We start from the raw sequence: 12902 nt of genomic DNA, 5'->3' as shown, positions 1-12902 counted from the left end.
GATGTTTCATTCTCAATCTCACTCAAATCCCCACCTCCCATTTCAATCAAACTGAATGTGAGCAGCATCATAATATTGTTTCATGGACAGGGGGAGCATGGCGTGCCACTTCCTGTGCCCTAATTTATCAACCATACATCTCAAAGGAATGTACAAAAATTTTGACTACGCATAATATAGTTAAGCATTTTTTTTGCTTAAAATAAAACAATCTATGTACAACTCTGACTGATTACACAACCTGGTAGAAAAGGGGAACTGTCAAGGACAATTAAACACCTTATTGAAACTCAGGACATGAAAACGGTTCAACAGGATTGATGTTTCTTTAAGAATGTCACCTGTGGCATTAGTAGCTAAAATGAATGCACAACAAATCAGTCAAACCACTGGCTGACATCCAGGGCCCCACGGATTCCTTCTCCTCGGCCCTTTGGTTTTACCTTTCTCAAGGCCAAAGCTCCTACTGCCAGTGGAAGCGTTGGCTTCCTCACCTTCGTTGGGGCCCAGCTGCTCTGAACACATTTGTCCATCCAACAGAGAGTTTGATATACAGAACAATTACGTTTGATGGATCAGGGTCAAAACACAGGAAAGGTGTGAGGAGCAGAATAGGAAAGGCCCTCCGGCTGCACCGACAACATCTTGAACAAACGTTTATCACTACGTCTATTGGGCAAGACAGCGGAGCGGTTTCTCCGAATGCTACAAGGAGGTCCGAGGGCAAGACTGGAATCAAGTCCCATGCATTTGGGACACTTTTATTGACAGTAGGGTTTACGTGGAAATCAAGCCGCTACCTGTCGGCAGCAGAGTGGGGTGCGGTGGGTGGGTATTGGAGGGATGATAACAGGCTGCGTGCTGGGAATTTCAAAGTCTGGTCAATAGTAAATACTTGAGATTTACTTGAGTGCTAAAGCTGTCATTTCAAAAAATAACGCAACCATTTGATGGGAATTTTATGAATTACTTTGCCATGTCTGAACATGCATTACCGCACGTACTCTGCGTGTTGTGTACAGTTGTTACAATAGACAACACCCATTGAAACCAGTTCTAATCACCTCATCGCCTCTTACATTGTGAAAAACTCCTTCCTATGTCATAATGCGAACCACGACCATATAAACTTATGCGTCTTGAATAATGGGTTCGTCTCAGGAAGCTGCTCTTGAGCACATCTGATCCGGCCCTTGTACAAGATTATACGTTCACTTTGAGACCAAGAACTTTTTCCTCTTCGTTGTTTATTAGAAAACAGGGCCTTCAGCAGAATAATTTTTCTAACACTCTTATATTGACCCAGATGGCCTGCCCCCCCCCCCCCCCTCCCGGAGACAAATACCTTTCAGTCCCAGTGAACGACTGACGATCGGCCATAAAACAAACGCAAAACTTGACAAGCCGGCCTGGAAACAAGCACTACATTAGGCCCAGGCAGGATACTGTACCACTTTGAGGGGGGAATTTTAGGAACTCTGCAGCGTTGAAGGCTTAAGCAGTTAAAGAGCTTTTGGACGATCCGTGAACCATGGCTGAAGCTTCCCAAACACAAATGCACAGTCACAGATGCGCACGTGGTTGAGCATGTATGCGCAGAAACAACAGTTTATTGAGTTACTTAATAAATAATAACCTATACATAAGATTATAACTCAAATCTGACCTTGGAATGGCGATGTGCACAGTATCACCGCACTACAGTCAAAATGATTTATTTTTGATTTATTATCCCCCTCAGACAGCGCCGTCCCTGATGTCAATGGGATTTACCTCCAGGCGATGGGGTCCAGCCCCTAAACACCAGCCGAGCGCTGTCTTCCTGCCATTACCGTCCATGAGGTTTCATCCACAGTGAACCAAGCGGCATATTACTCCACCCCGATCCCCTCCCGCTGGTTTCTACTGCTTCCCTTGTACCCAGCGGCGGAAGCAACTCATTACCGGTACAACTGCTTAATTTGATCATTCGACTTAAAATATCGAAAGAAGACAACACAGGAGAGGAGCTGAGGCGAAACATTCTCAACTGACCTTGAAGGAGAAGCAGTGCGGAGAGAAGGGGGATGAGGCCACCAGGGTGCATGATGGGAAACCTGGAACAATGAACAGAAGGATGTGCTGAGCAGGCTGGGAGTAAACTGTGCATCAAATCACAGTTGGTGGGAGTGTGTAATTCATGCATACCATCTGTGCGATAAACAAGGGAGACAAAAAGAAAAAACAACTCTATACAGTGCACCGTGTTGACAAGGTGAATCTCCACAACAATGATAAAATAAACAAGGGCAAGGGCAACAGAAGGCTCCCACATGCCGCGCAAGTCCGAACCGTTCAGTGACTTTCACAGAACAGGTTCGGCAGCCTGACCGAAAGGATTCCTTGGAAACTTTCACGGACGTCATAATAAACCCCTTGATTGGTCCACCAGACTCAGTTCAGGGGTCGAGGCCTTCAAAGGGCAAAGGGCAGCTGAGAAAGTGAATTAAGGCATCGCTGACTAACGTCGTCTACCAAACTGCTGCCTTTGAAAAGGAACACTCTGCAGTGTTGGCATTTGAGTGACTGGTTTTAATAAAGCCACACAGCTTGTGCTCATCACTGTAACTCACTAAAAATGCCAAGCTTTGGTCCAAATGTGCACTTACTGTAGAACGTCTTGACATTTTAATATTCATTGTTTTCTCCCCACTAGGAACATTTGGTTGCAATTTTATAAAGATTGGGATTTTAACCACCAGGGGCCATAGAAAGCCTTATTTTATGTTATACGGACATTAGAAATGAAAGCACTTGCATTAGAAATAGGCGATCGCTCCAGGACCATCTCTTGTACCCGGGGTCAAGGCTATAGAACGTGAAAACGTCTCAGCTGCTTCTCATGTTAGAATTTGAGCGGAAAATCCAGAGACGAAGAGCAACAGGGCAGAGTTTGTCTGTCAAATTATGTTTCCTTCTTAAGACAATATGAGGGACTTCCCGGTGTCATTGCTCTGGAAGACTAATGGCGGCAGTAAACTTATGACACAGAGCATCACTTCAACAACCTTGGTTGTTCTTTCTTCGTTCGTAGCAAACTGCTTACTTAAGGTTGAAACATTGCAAGAAAATTACAAAGGACAAAAGCAATGTCCCTGAATTGAATTTTTTAAATTCCGTCTTGTATAAAATGTCAGTTAAGGCTCAAAGGATACCCAATCTCTTATCACAGGACAAATCAATCCTAATAATCTAGATTTAAAAAAAAAAAGCATCAACAGTCCTTCATAATGAACAAAGCCATCAAGGAAATTGAGGATTTCCGTTAAAGTGTGGTCCGTTTGAGAGACTGATTTTAGTCAAGGGGGGGTTGAGATAAGAACTGAGTCAAGTGTGTTGATAAGCCGGCTGCAATATCCTGTGTGTCTAAATATCAGGAAGTGTGTGTGTGTGTGTGTGTGTGTGTGTGTGTGTGTGTGTGTGTGTCTGTGTGTTTTAGGAGTTAAGGAGGCAAGGCGTGTGTGTGTGTAGGAGCAACCCTTAATCTGTGTGTGGTGGTGTGTGGACAGACATGTTTGTCCTGGTGTCAGTGATATGGAACTGAGGGGCCGAGCTGATTGGCTCTGGGCTGATAAGCATCGTGGAGGGGGTACCGAGGGACAACAGATTTAATTGCGGCCAACGGGGCATAGCTTTTTGATAGTGCGCGCACGCACGCACGCACGCACGCACACGCACACACACACACACACACACACACACACACACACACACACACACACAGCTGCTTGTAGGAGCAAGCTGCCGTGTACATACCCTCCCTCACCTCCTCCAGAAAGCAGAGAGAGAAAAAAAAAAAAAAAAAATTGGCGACGCTTCACAAGCATTCCATTGGGCCCTTCATCCAATACCTCCTCTCCTCCTCTCTCCATGTCAACGAGCCCTTTCTGGCTCTACCTGCACTGGAAGTCTCATTCCATGGTCTTCTAAAAATCTAAATTACTAAATTCATGTAAGAATAAAATTACTTCAAAGTGGTAATCAGTATGATTATTTTGTCAAACTACCTTTATTTTTTCAACTTTATAAGAATCAGCATGTATGTATTTGCATTATGCATCTGCTCCTCTATATGCCATTTTCATTGTTGGTGGAAGGGTCCGCCTTTCCTACCAAGAATGTAAAGATCGGGCACGGGCAAGAAGTGAAAGGCAACTGCAGTGAATTTGGTAAAGCAGAATAGCTAGTTGTGGTCAGTAAACTGTCAAAATGGATGAACATTCAAAAAAAAAAAAAAAAAAACTAAAACAATTCTTATAGAATTCTGGGACTTGAAGGGTTACCCACTGCATAGACGATTTTATGGATTATCACCTTAAAATGGATTTAAATTTGATGATCTATTGGGTTCAAGTGTTGCACTATCGTTATTGCTAAATAATATGCAAGACTGTTATGCATGGACTGAAGGAATGGATATAGTTCTGAGCAATATTTTACTTTGACCTTCTAGATCTCAAATTTTAGCTCATCATAAGGAGCGCTGACGTTGAAGTTTAAAATACCACCTCAGAAGTCACACCGCATGCAAAGTGCTCTTAGTCATGGAAATGCCTTCTGTTTTGAATTGGTTGACAAGTCAGAAAATGCCTCCATTCTGTGGGCTGTAATTAGGAGCGCTGCCTTTTGGACCATCTTCATACAGAACCCCAAGACTTCCAAACCTGTAGTTTACTGTCAAAGAACACCTTGGATTCTGCATCCCAACAGGCATTTACAGCAGACCTAGGACTCATTTATATAGACTAAAAACAGTAATTGAAGCAAATATAATGATTTACATGATTATTTGTGCAAGATTTATACATTTGGTAATTTTTTTCCCACACAACTACACACCTTCAAAAAAATCCGGCTTGGCCATTTCTGACGCCAAGAAATTGTAATGTAGACAAAGTTTTTGAGTGAAATGCAAGTTCACATGTAAGACACGCAAGTTCACACAGGGAGGCAAGCGAGGAACAAAGTCCAATCTGGGTTTTAACTCTTCTTTTTCCATTCTCTAAACTGATTTTCAACCACTGGTGCAGCTTGTAAGTATATTGATCAGGTGGTGTGCCATATGGGTGGTTTAAATGGGGTCAGAAGTCGTGACCCTGACACTAAACTGACTGCTTGTAGGGTCTGGTGTCAGCAAACACTCCTCAAACCAAATCCTGTATCATACCAGGGTGTCTGCAGGTAAGTTGTATTCTATTAAAGACATTTTTAAAACAAATTTGAATGAAATTTAAAACAAATCTACCTCTTATATATCTTATACATTGAAGTATTGCAGGCACAGAGAGGTATATTTGGTACGGCGGTACAGTGTAAGCGTCAGGTAGAAACAGGGTTGGGGTTATGAACTGATGATTCTACAGACACTTTAACAAAAATTCAGACAGGTACAGTAAGTACGTACAAGTACTTGCTGGAATTTCCCACTACAGGTTAATATAAAGTGAGTATGTCAGTATGAAGGCAAGAATTAAATCCGGCTCGAGACTTTTAGGGTTCTATAACATCACATATTATATCAGAAATGTCGACAGATGTAGAACACCTCGACTCATTTGGATAAACAAAACCAGAGAAATGTTTTTCTGTTGACATTAAGGGCTCAAACTAAAACAAATGACAAATATTTGGCATTAAAGGCCTTTAAACAAAGTGAATTTAAGACTTTAAGACTGGTGTTAAGAAACACCAAAGAACACCTGACCCGTGCACCATCCACTTAGGCGATATGAGGAGAGCTTACCTTACCATGTGTCCCCCGGAGCAGCACAATGAAACTGTTCCTGCAGGATGAAGATCACAGAGGGGGAGAGCGGGGACCACGCCCACCTGCCGTCACCATGGTGAGTGTAGGGGGGGCGGGGGGTGCTTTTATCTCCAAACACCTAAAACAATGACCTACACCAAATTTACTGCCACACCCAAAATAATGACAGTCCTTCAGTAACAACTAGGAAACATGCAGATGATGCCAGGGAAAATTCAACTGCTTTAGACTGCTGCGCTGGCTGAAACGTCAGGATGTTTGGTTTCAGATAAATCCTAATTTTTCAGTGACAATTTCACGTGTTCTAGACTTCCGACGCTTCCTAGTGTATGAAAGCGTCATTCATTCCCACACTCAGGTGGACTTGACGTCATCACGAGTTTCTGCGGATTTTTTTTTTTTTTTGTGTGCAAGTTTTTTCGATGGGTTACTATTCCAAGAAACTGGAAAACGGTTGAGGTTTTTACATGATTTACAATTTTTCCCCCGATTCATTCCGAGAATATGAATCAAAGGTTATCCTGATCGAAAGCTTCCAACGTTGGCGTGTCGGTGAAGCGCGAAGGTTCGGCCACTTTCAGTCAAATTTCATCGGTTTTTAACCAATTCCTGATCAATGTGTGGATCGGTTTGGATGAACTTGAACCACGACATGTCTGTGACGTCCTGGTTCTAAGACGCCGCAACCGTGTCTGTAGCTCCAGCGGTGGTCCTGTTCGGGACACTTTTCATCCCAAAAAATAAATATTTGCACCGCATGTGATTAATGGGACTTCTGTCAACAGGGTGGGCAGCTTCTAGTACCTGGAAGTTCACATCATGGATGATTTAACGTGGACTACACACACACACTGGTGAGAAAGGCAAGGCAGCGTCTTTACCACCTCAGGCAGCTGAATAAATTCCGGGTCTCGGTGAGGATCCTCAAGTCCTTCCACTCTGGAGCGGTGGAGAGCATCCTGACAGGCAACATTTATTATTTTTATTTATATATCCTTATCACTGCCTAGTTTGGGAACTGCACTCCTCAGGACAGGCGGGCCCTGCAGAGGGTGGTGCGTTCAGCTCTACATACCACTGGACCTACCCTCCTCTCCCCTTGCAGGACTTATACACCAGGAGGTGTAGTAGCAGAGCCCACAGGATCTTGAAGGATCCTCACCAACCTTAACGGACTTTTCCAGCTGCTGCGGTCGGGCAAGCGCCTCCGCAGCCACACAGCGAGAACAGAGAGACAGAGTTTCTTACCGCAAGCCATAAGGACTGTCAACGCTGAACTCCCCAGGGGTCCTCACTGAGACACTAACACAGGCCCCACTGCCTTACTGTATGTAGCATACTGTACTGCAAGTTATTGTATCACTATTCTGGGTTACTGCATACTGCGCTGTATTGCTGTTCTGTGTTACTGTATTGCTGTACATCTCCATACACACTTGATTCACATGCACATTACCGCACATATCTGTATATACATATAGCCTATATCATATACATAACTCTATTCCCTTCACTTCTATTTTGTAACCCTACTCTATTATCTTTTTGAGTCTTAAATTGTATCTATATTACTCTATTCACTAACTGCATTACGTTTTAGGAATCAGTTAGTTTTGGTTAGTTGCTAGGTAGGAATTAGGTTAGCTATTATGTTCGGTTTAGTTACTATTGTGCATAATCTCTGGGTGCGTTGCAAAGACATTTCACTGTATTAAGGTACGACGTATGTATATGTATGTGACAAATAAACCTCTTGAAGCTTGAATCTCAGAATCAACATTACCATATCAAAGCAGAGCTTTAATGTAAAACATGAAACATAACCCAAATCTGCCCAAATACATCAACTGAACTCACAGGTCAACAGACGCTGGCTTTAAAACGTTTAAATAAAACAATAATTAATTAACAATAATAAAAACAAATTCAACAAAAATGAAAATATTTCTGACGTTGTGGACTTTGGCTCAACCTCTCGCTTGTCTTACTTGAGAAGAGAAACTTGCAGCTGCATCAACCGTTCCAGATTATCGACCTGAGAGAGATTTGACGACGGATACAAAGTGGAATATTGAGATTAGTGTGTTTAAAACATTTCACATGACTTTCAGTGTCAGGTTTGCTTACTGTACCTGCTCTCATGCCTCATTTTTCGATACTGGTATTGTTAGACAGGGTGATTGAGTGCCAGTTCCTGAACAATACATTTTAAATAGAATTTATTTTTCCTTTTTTTTTTATACGGATGTATTGACTTTGTCAACGGCTTTAGAATAAAAAATTCTTTAAGTTGATTGAAAAAAAAAATATATATATATTTTTTTTTACAGAATTTACAAATTAATAGAAATACGACTATTTTTCACTCACTGGCGTTAAGTGTGTGAAATTAAACAAATTAAACATAATTCGTTAAGAATCTAATTTTTATATGAAATGCAGCTGATGGACTATTGTGTTGACGTGACTGGGCCAATGCCATAGAAATATCTAATTATAACCCCCAGAAATACATTTTACACACATATGTATATAAAACAAGAGGTTCACAGAACAGGGAGGATCACGCTAACCTTTGTTTTCGGATCCACAATAGCAGCAGCATTTCTGAGAACCTGCGGGTTTAAAAAGACAGTGAGTCAGTCCATCAGAATACATCCCAATTTAATGAAGCACAATATTATCACAAGGAACCAGTGGAAATAACTAGAAACCCGAAGTAATATGACTTGCAATAGAATTGTATTCTAATACGACTTCAGATGTGCCAAAATATGTCATATTACCTGCCTCTGCTAAATATTATTACCGCCCCCCCTTATTTTTATTTAGTGCTGGATATTTTGCATTTTTTTGTGAATTGCATACTACTATTCATTTTAACCTACTCTTAGCAATTCCTCATTCTTCTTGTACTTACATCTCCTCACAAGGAGCAAGCATTTCATTGTGTTACTTGCCGTATTATGCACATGACACACTACTTGAACTTAAATATTATTGTTGTGATTTGAAAGAAAACATGCTTGCTGTGCCGACAAACAATTAGTGTTATTATCTTGTGTTCAATTTCCTGAAGTTGGCCTTCACTCTTAATGTTGGTATTATGCAATAAAGACAGCCTTTATATAATTTCTATGGACACCAATATACCTTTAATTGATGCATTTCTATCAAATACAGGTGAATCATGCTGTGTATGTACTAGGGATGTGACGGACATTTTCACGGTAGGATAATCGTACTACTTAATATCACGATTTGATATATCACTATCAGGTCAATTCATTAATTAATTAAGGTAACTGGTAATGACGTTATTCTTCAGAGTGACAGAGAAAGTGTTCCTGTTACCCACGGTTCCGCACAATGCTTTTTGATTTAATTCAATTACAATATAATATAATACACCTAAAATAAAAACACCCTGTATTTGTTATCTTTGGACAAACTGTGACCCTTTAATGCCGGAATGCAAAGAACGGATCGTTTGGTTTATACCACTCAAAATAGGAAGCTGCGTGTGGGCTTTCACATAACATACATGCGGAAAGGATCTCCCGTTAACCATGCCCAACAGAGACCGGCGCAAAGCAAGCATGAGTGAGGAAATACCTATGTTTAAAAAAAAAAAAAAAAAAAATGAATTTTACTTATTTTGGGATTCTCAGCATGAGAAATACGAGGTGTGGCGTGTGAACTGGTTGATATGCCTGACTCTCACCGTCAAAGCGTGAGACTTGGCAGCTTTGTATAACAATTATAAAACTTTTTTTTTTTTTAATATAATTTTAGTAACGCAACTAATAACCTAGAGCCCCAACTTAATAACCAGACCATCCGCGCCACCACATCAAAATCCTCCATCGGCTTCCTCGCTACAAGCACCAAACGGCCTCCATTTAATTAATAAATAGAAAAAAACAACTTTATCAATGCACTGTTTTTATTTAAGACATTTAAGTGCGATATTCCAGAGACAAAAAAAGGCATCTACTCGGTCCATAAAACCTTGCAGCAGTGCTGTAAATCGAGCCTTCATTTTCCCAAGAGATGGCACCCCATTTCCTTTTCCCTAACCTACCATTAGCAGGTTATAAATTTGGACACGATATTGGCGATATTCGGTTCTGTGAAAATATTGCATGTGGTGTCAAATATAGCAATATTTTGCCATGGTATAAGTTATGTTTATGATAGTACCATTTTATATTTCAATTTCACGGTATACTGTCATTCCAACCAGTACGGTATACCGTCACATCCTTAGTATGTACCATTTGTTCCAACATTATTTAGATCTACTTGTCGGTCCTTCAGTACTAATCAAATACTATCATTTGAAAGAACAACACATACCATAACTCGTACTGTCGGAGCTCGTTGGCCCAGACGGGGCAGCGATACTCTGAGCATCTTCTGAAATGTGGTAAAAGCAGTGTTAACTTCAATATGTCACTCCCATCCATTAACATGTAACGTTAATTGATCCAAAAATAACAAAATAACCTACAGCAGTTACCCAACCAAAAGTGTTTCACTCAACACCAAAGTAGATAGAAGTTATTGCAGGGCTCATTTTCAATTTTCCCAGGCTTGGCGTATTTGTTATACGTTTAAGACAGCTCAAATAGCAAAACATTAAATACATTATTTAGAGGAAGTGAAATTACCGATGCAGACAAAATGTCTGTGAATATCGACAAATTCAGAAATTGGAACAACATAACATGCCAGATTGTGGTGTGGGGATGGTGTGGTTTGAGCAGCCACACCTGACCTGGATCTAGGTGATTGGGATCAGAGTGGCTGCATACCTGTTGCTCGTTGGTTGGTCTAACGAGCAACAGGTAAAACCCCCATCCCCACACACACTCAGGAGAGGAGCCCTGTTATGACATGTCTTTCAGCTCCTGGGCTACTTCCAAATTCTGAAACCCCATCTTCTGCATCCTTGTGCCGGAGGTCCATGAACACGCCACCTGGGTGGCGGGTGGTAGGTGAAGCAGCCACACAGATATTCCAAGAGAAGCAACTTGTTTCCCTGGCTTTTTTTTGCACAGAAATATGTGAGCTGCCTAATGGATTCCTGTATTTGTTATTTTAACAATCCAAACCGAATGGTCCAAGCATGTACTGCTAAGTACAAGTAATCTGTTGTTGAATGGATGGATGCCCAAATTGTAACACTTGCAACCTGCATTAAGCAGTGATAAGTGGTATTGGTGGAAGAAGCAACGAGAAGAAATAAAATTTAGAAAGAAAAAGAATACCAATAAGTTGAACAAGACCAAGGAGAAGAACAAGAAAAATAGAACAAGTAGAACATGACCAAAGAGATGAAGGAGAAGAACAAGAAAGATAAATATAAAGACAAAACCGCCATATGACCTTGCATTCTGAGCCACAGGTGAATAAAATCCATCTCCACTAACCAAGAACTGAAAGTGCAGAACCGGCAGCTTCCGCCAGGGGGCGTCGTGCCATAGAGGCTAGACTTTGCAGCACGTCGCACCCAACAGCATCTGAATTCTGCCGGGGAAGATCCACTGGTGCAGCAGCGAGAGGAGCAGCGCCGGGCAAGGTGGTACCGACACGGAGCTGAGGGTTTAATGCCCGGTGAAGCTGACCCACGAGGATGTTGTTCAGGGTCGCTCCGCCCATCTCAGACAGAGATATGGTGAGAAGGTTCGAGACGCCGTTGAAGCCTTGGACGGTGGCCAGTGCGCATTTCGACAGCAAGGACTCGAACCACCGCAGCAGTTCGATGGGCCAAACCGGGGGAAAGTTCTCCTTCCCTGCAGGATGAAAGAAGTTTGGAAAGATGTAGCTCAGCAGAAAGTCAGGGAACACTTCTCTATAGCTAGCTCTCTAGCTTCTTTACGCTTCATTTTTAGAATGCCACCAGACTAAAATAAACCTGAAATTATTTATTGCAAATCACAATCCAAGTGAACCTTTCACAAATATCCAGATCAGAAACCTTAGCATTCAACATTCATTTGTCTGACTTTTTGTGTAGCTGACACCTGCATAGTGAAAATTAATACTGCGAAGATAGAAGATATCTTGTCTTATCGCAATGTTGATATTATATTGACATTACCCAGAACATAGTGGCAATCAACCCAATATGTCTCACTTGGTATGCAAACCAGTCTTGCCCAGTTACATGTTGGTCCCATGGACTTAGAGAACTGCCCAATTAAAATGACAGGTTGTTCTGATAACAAGCCCTTCTGTGAGAAACCATCGTGATGCAAGAGTTTGATACATCCGCCCAACGGTCTCCAATAAATCTCATGTGCCCACCCTCCTACCAATGAGGGCGCAGCGGGTGATCTGGAAGGGAAGCTGCAGCAGCTGAGCTGGGATGGGAAGGATCCTGGACCAGGGAACCGGTTCACAGTTCCCGTAGTCGCAGAACACGACGTTGGCCTCGCTCGGTCTGAGTTCCAGCACCACAGCACGGTACCAGTTGTTGTCACCTGTCAGTTGTACTCACAGTCAAGTATAAGTGAGATTATACAGCATATTGACAATTAGATTGGAAGTGGGGGTTTTTGGAGTTGTTTTCAGGGCCCTCCGACAGAGACCAAGCAGAGATGTTGCAAACACATCAGTTTATTGTAGAGCGTATCAAGATGGAACAAGCCAGGAGCAGATGTGCACACAGGCTCTCCCTGTGTGTGGATGGGTTATTTACCTGATGCCTGCTGATTGCTCTGACGAGCAACAGGCGTACAGCCACCTCTGATCCCAGACCTAATTACCTAGACCCAAGACAGGTGTGGCTGTTTGTACCACACCACCCCAACACCACAATTAAATATAAAACCAATTCAAGAAGTGACAGATATTTGAGAATAGCTCAATTAATCACTCTTTATAAATTCAAAGTTTGTCATGAAGATAGCTGGTTTGAAACTTACTGCCGGCGGATTTGTTCATTGGGAAGAAATTCAAGTTGCACAATGTAAATAACAAAAAAGACAGATATAAACAACTGTGTGTCATGGGTATTAGAGTAAACACTACACACATACTGAAAAGGTACACGTAATATTTACCGAATGTATTGGTTATTTGAGTATTT

At 41.8% G+C, this 12902-nt stretch overlaps 1 protein-coding gene across 1 annotated transcript in view; it reads right to left on the bottom strand.

The window, feature by feature from the left end:
* Positions 1–232: 232 nt before the first annotated feature.
* Positions 233–12902, bottom strand: part of tdrd1 (tudor domain containing 1) — a gene marked incomplete at both ends in the record, with an annotated part of 42524 nt that continues 29854 nt past the window's right edge. Inside the window, 4 exons of the mRNA XM_080021277.1 lie at positions 233–241; positions 2035–2096; positions 11437–11604; positions 12127–12294. Of these exons, the coding sequence (XP_079877403.1) occupies positions 233–241; positions 2035–2096; positions 11437–11604; positions 12127–12294 (407 nt within the window). The remainder of the gene's footprint in view (positions 242–2034; positions 2097–11436; positions 11605–12126; positions 12295–12902) is intronic.

This window comes from Zeus faber (assembly GCF_960531495.2).
Source record: "Zeus faber genome assembly, chromosome: 20".
Lineage (NCBI taxonomy): Eukaryota > Metazoa > Chordata > Actinopteri > Zeiformes > Zeidae > Zeus > Zeus faber.
The sequence above is the reverse complement of the archived record's forward strand: the minus strand, read 5'-3'. Positions and strand labels throughout refer to the sequence as shown.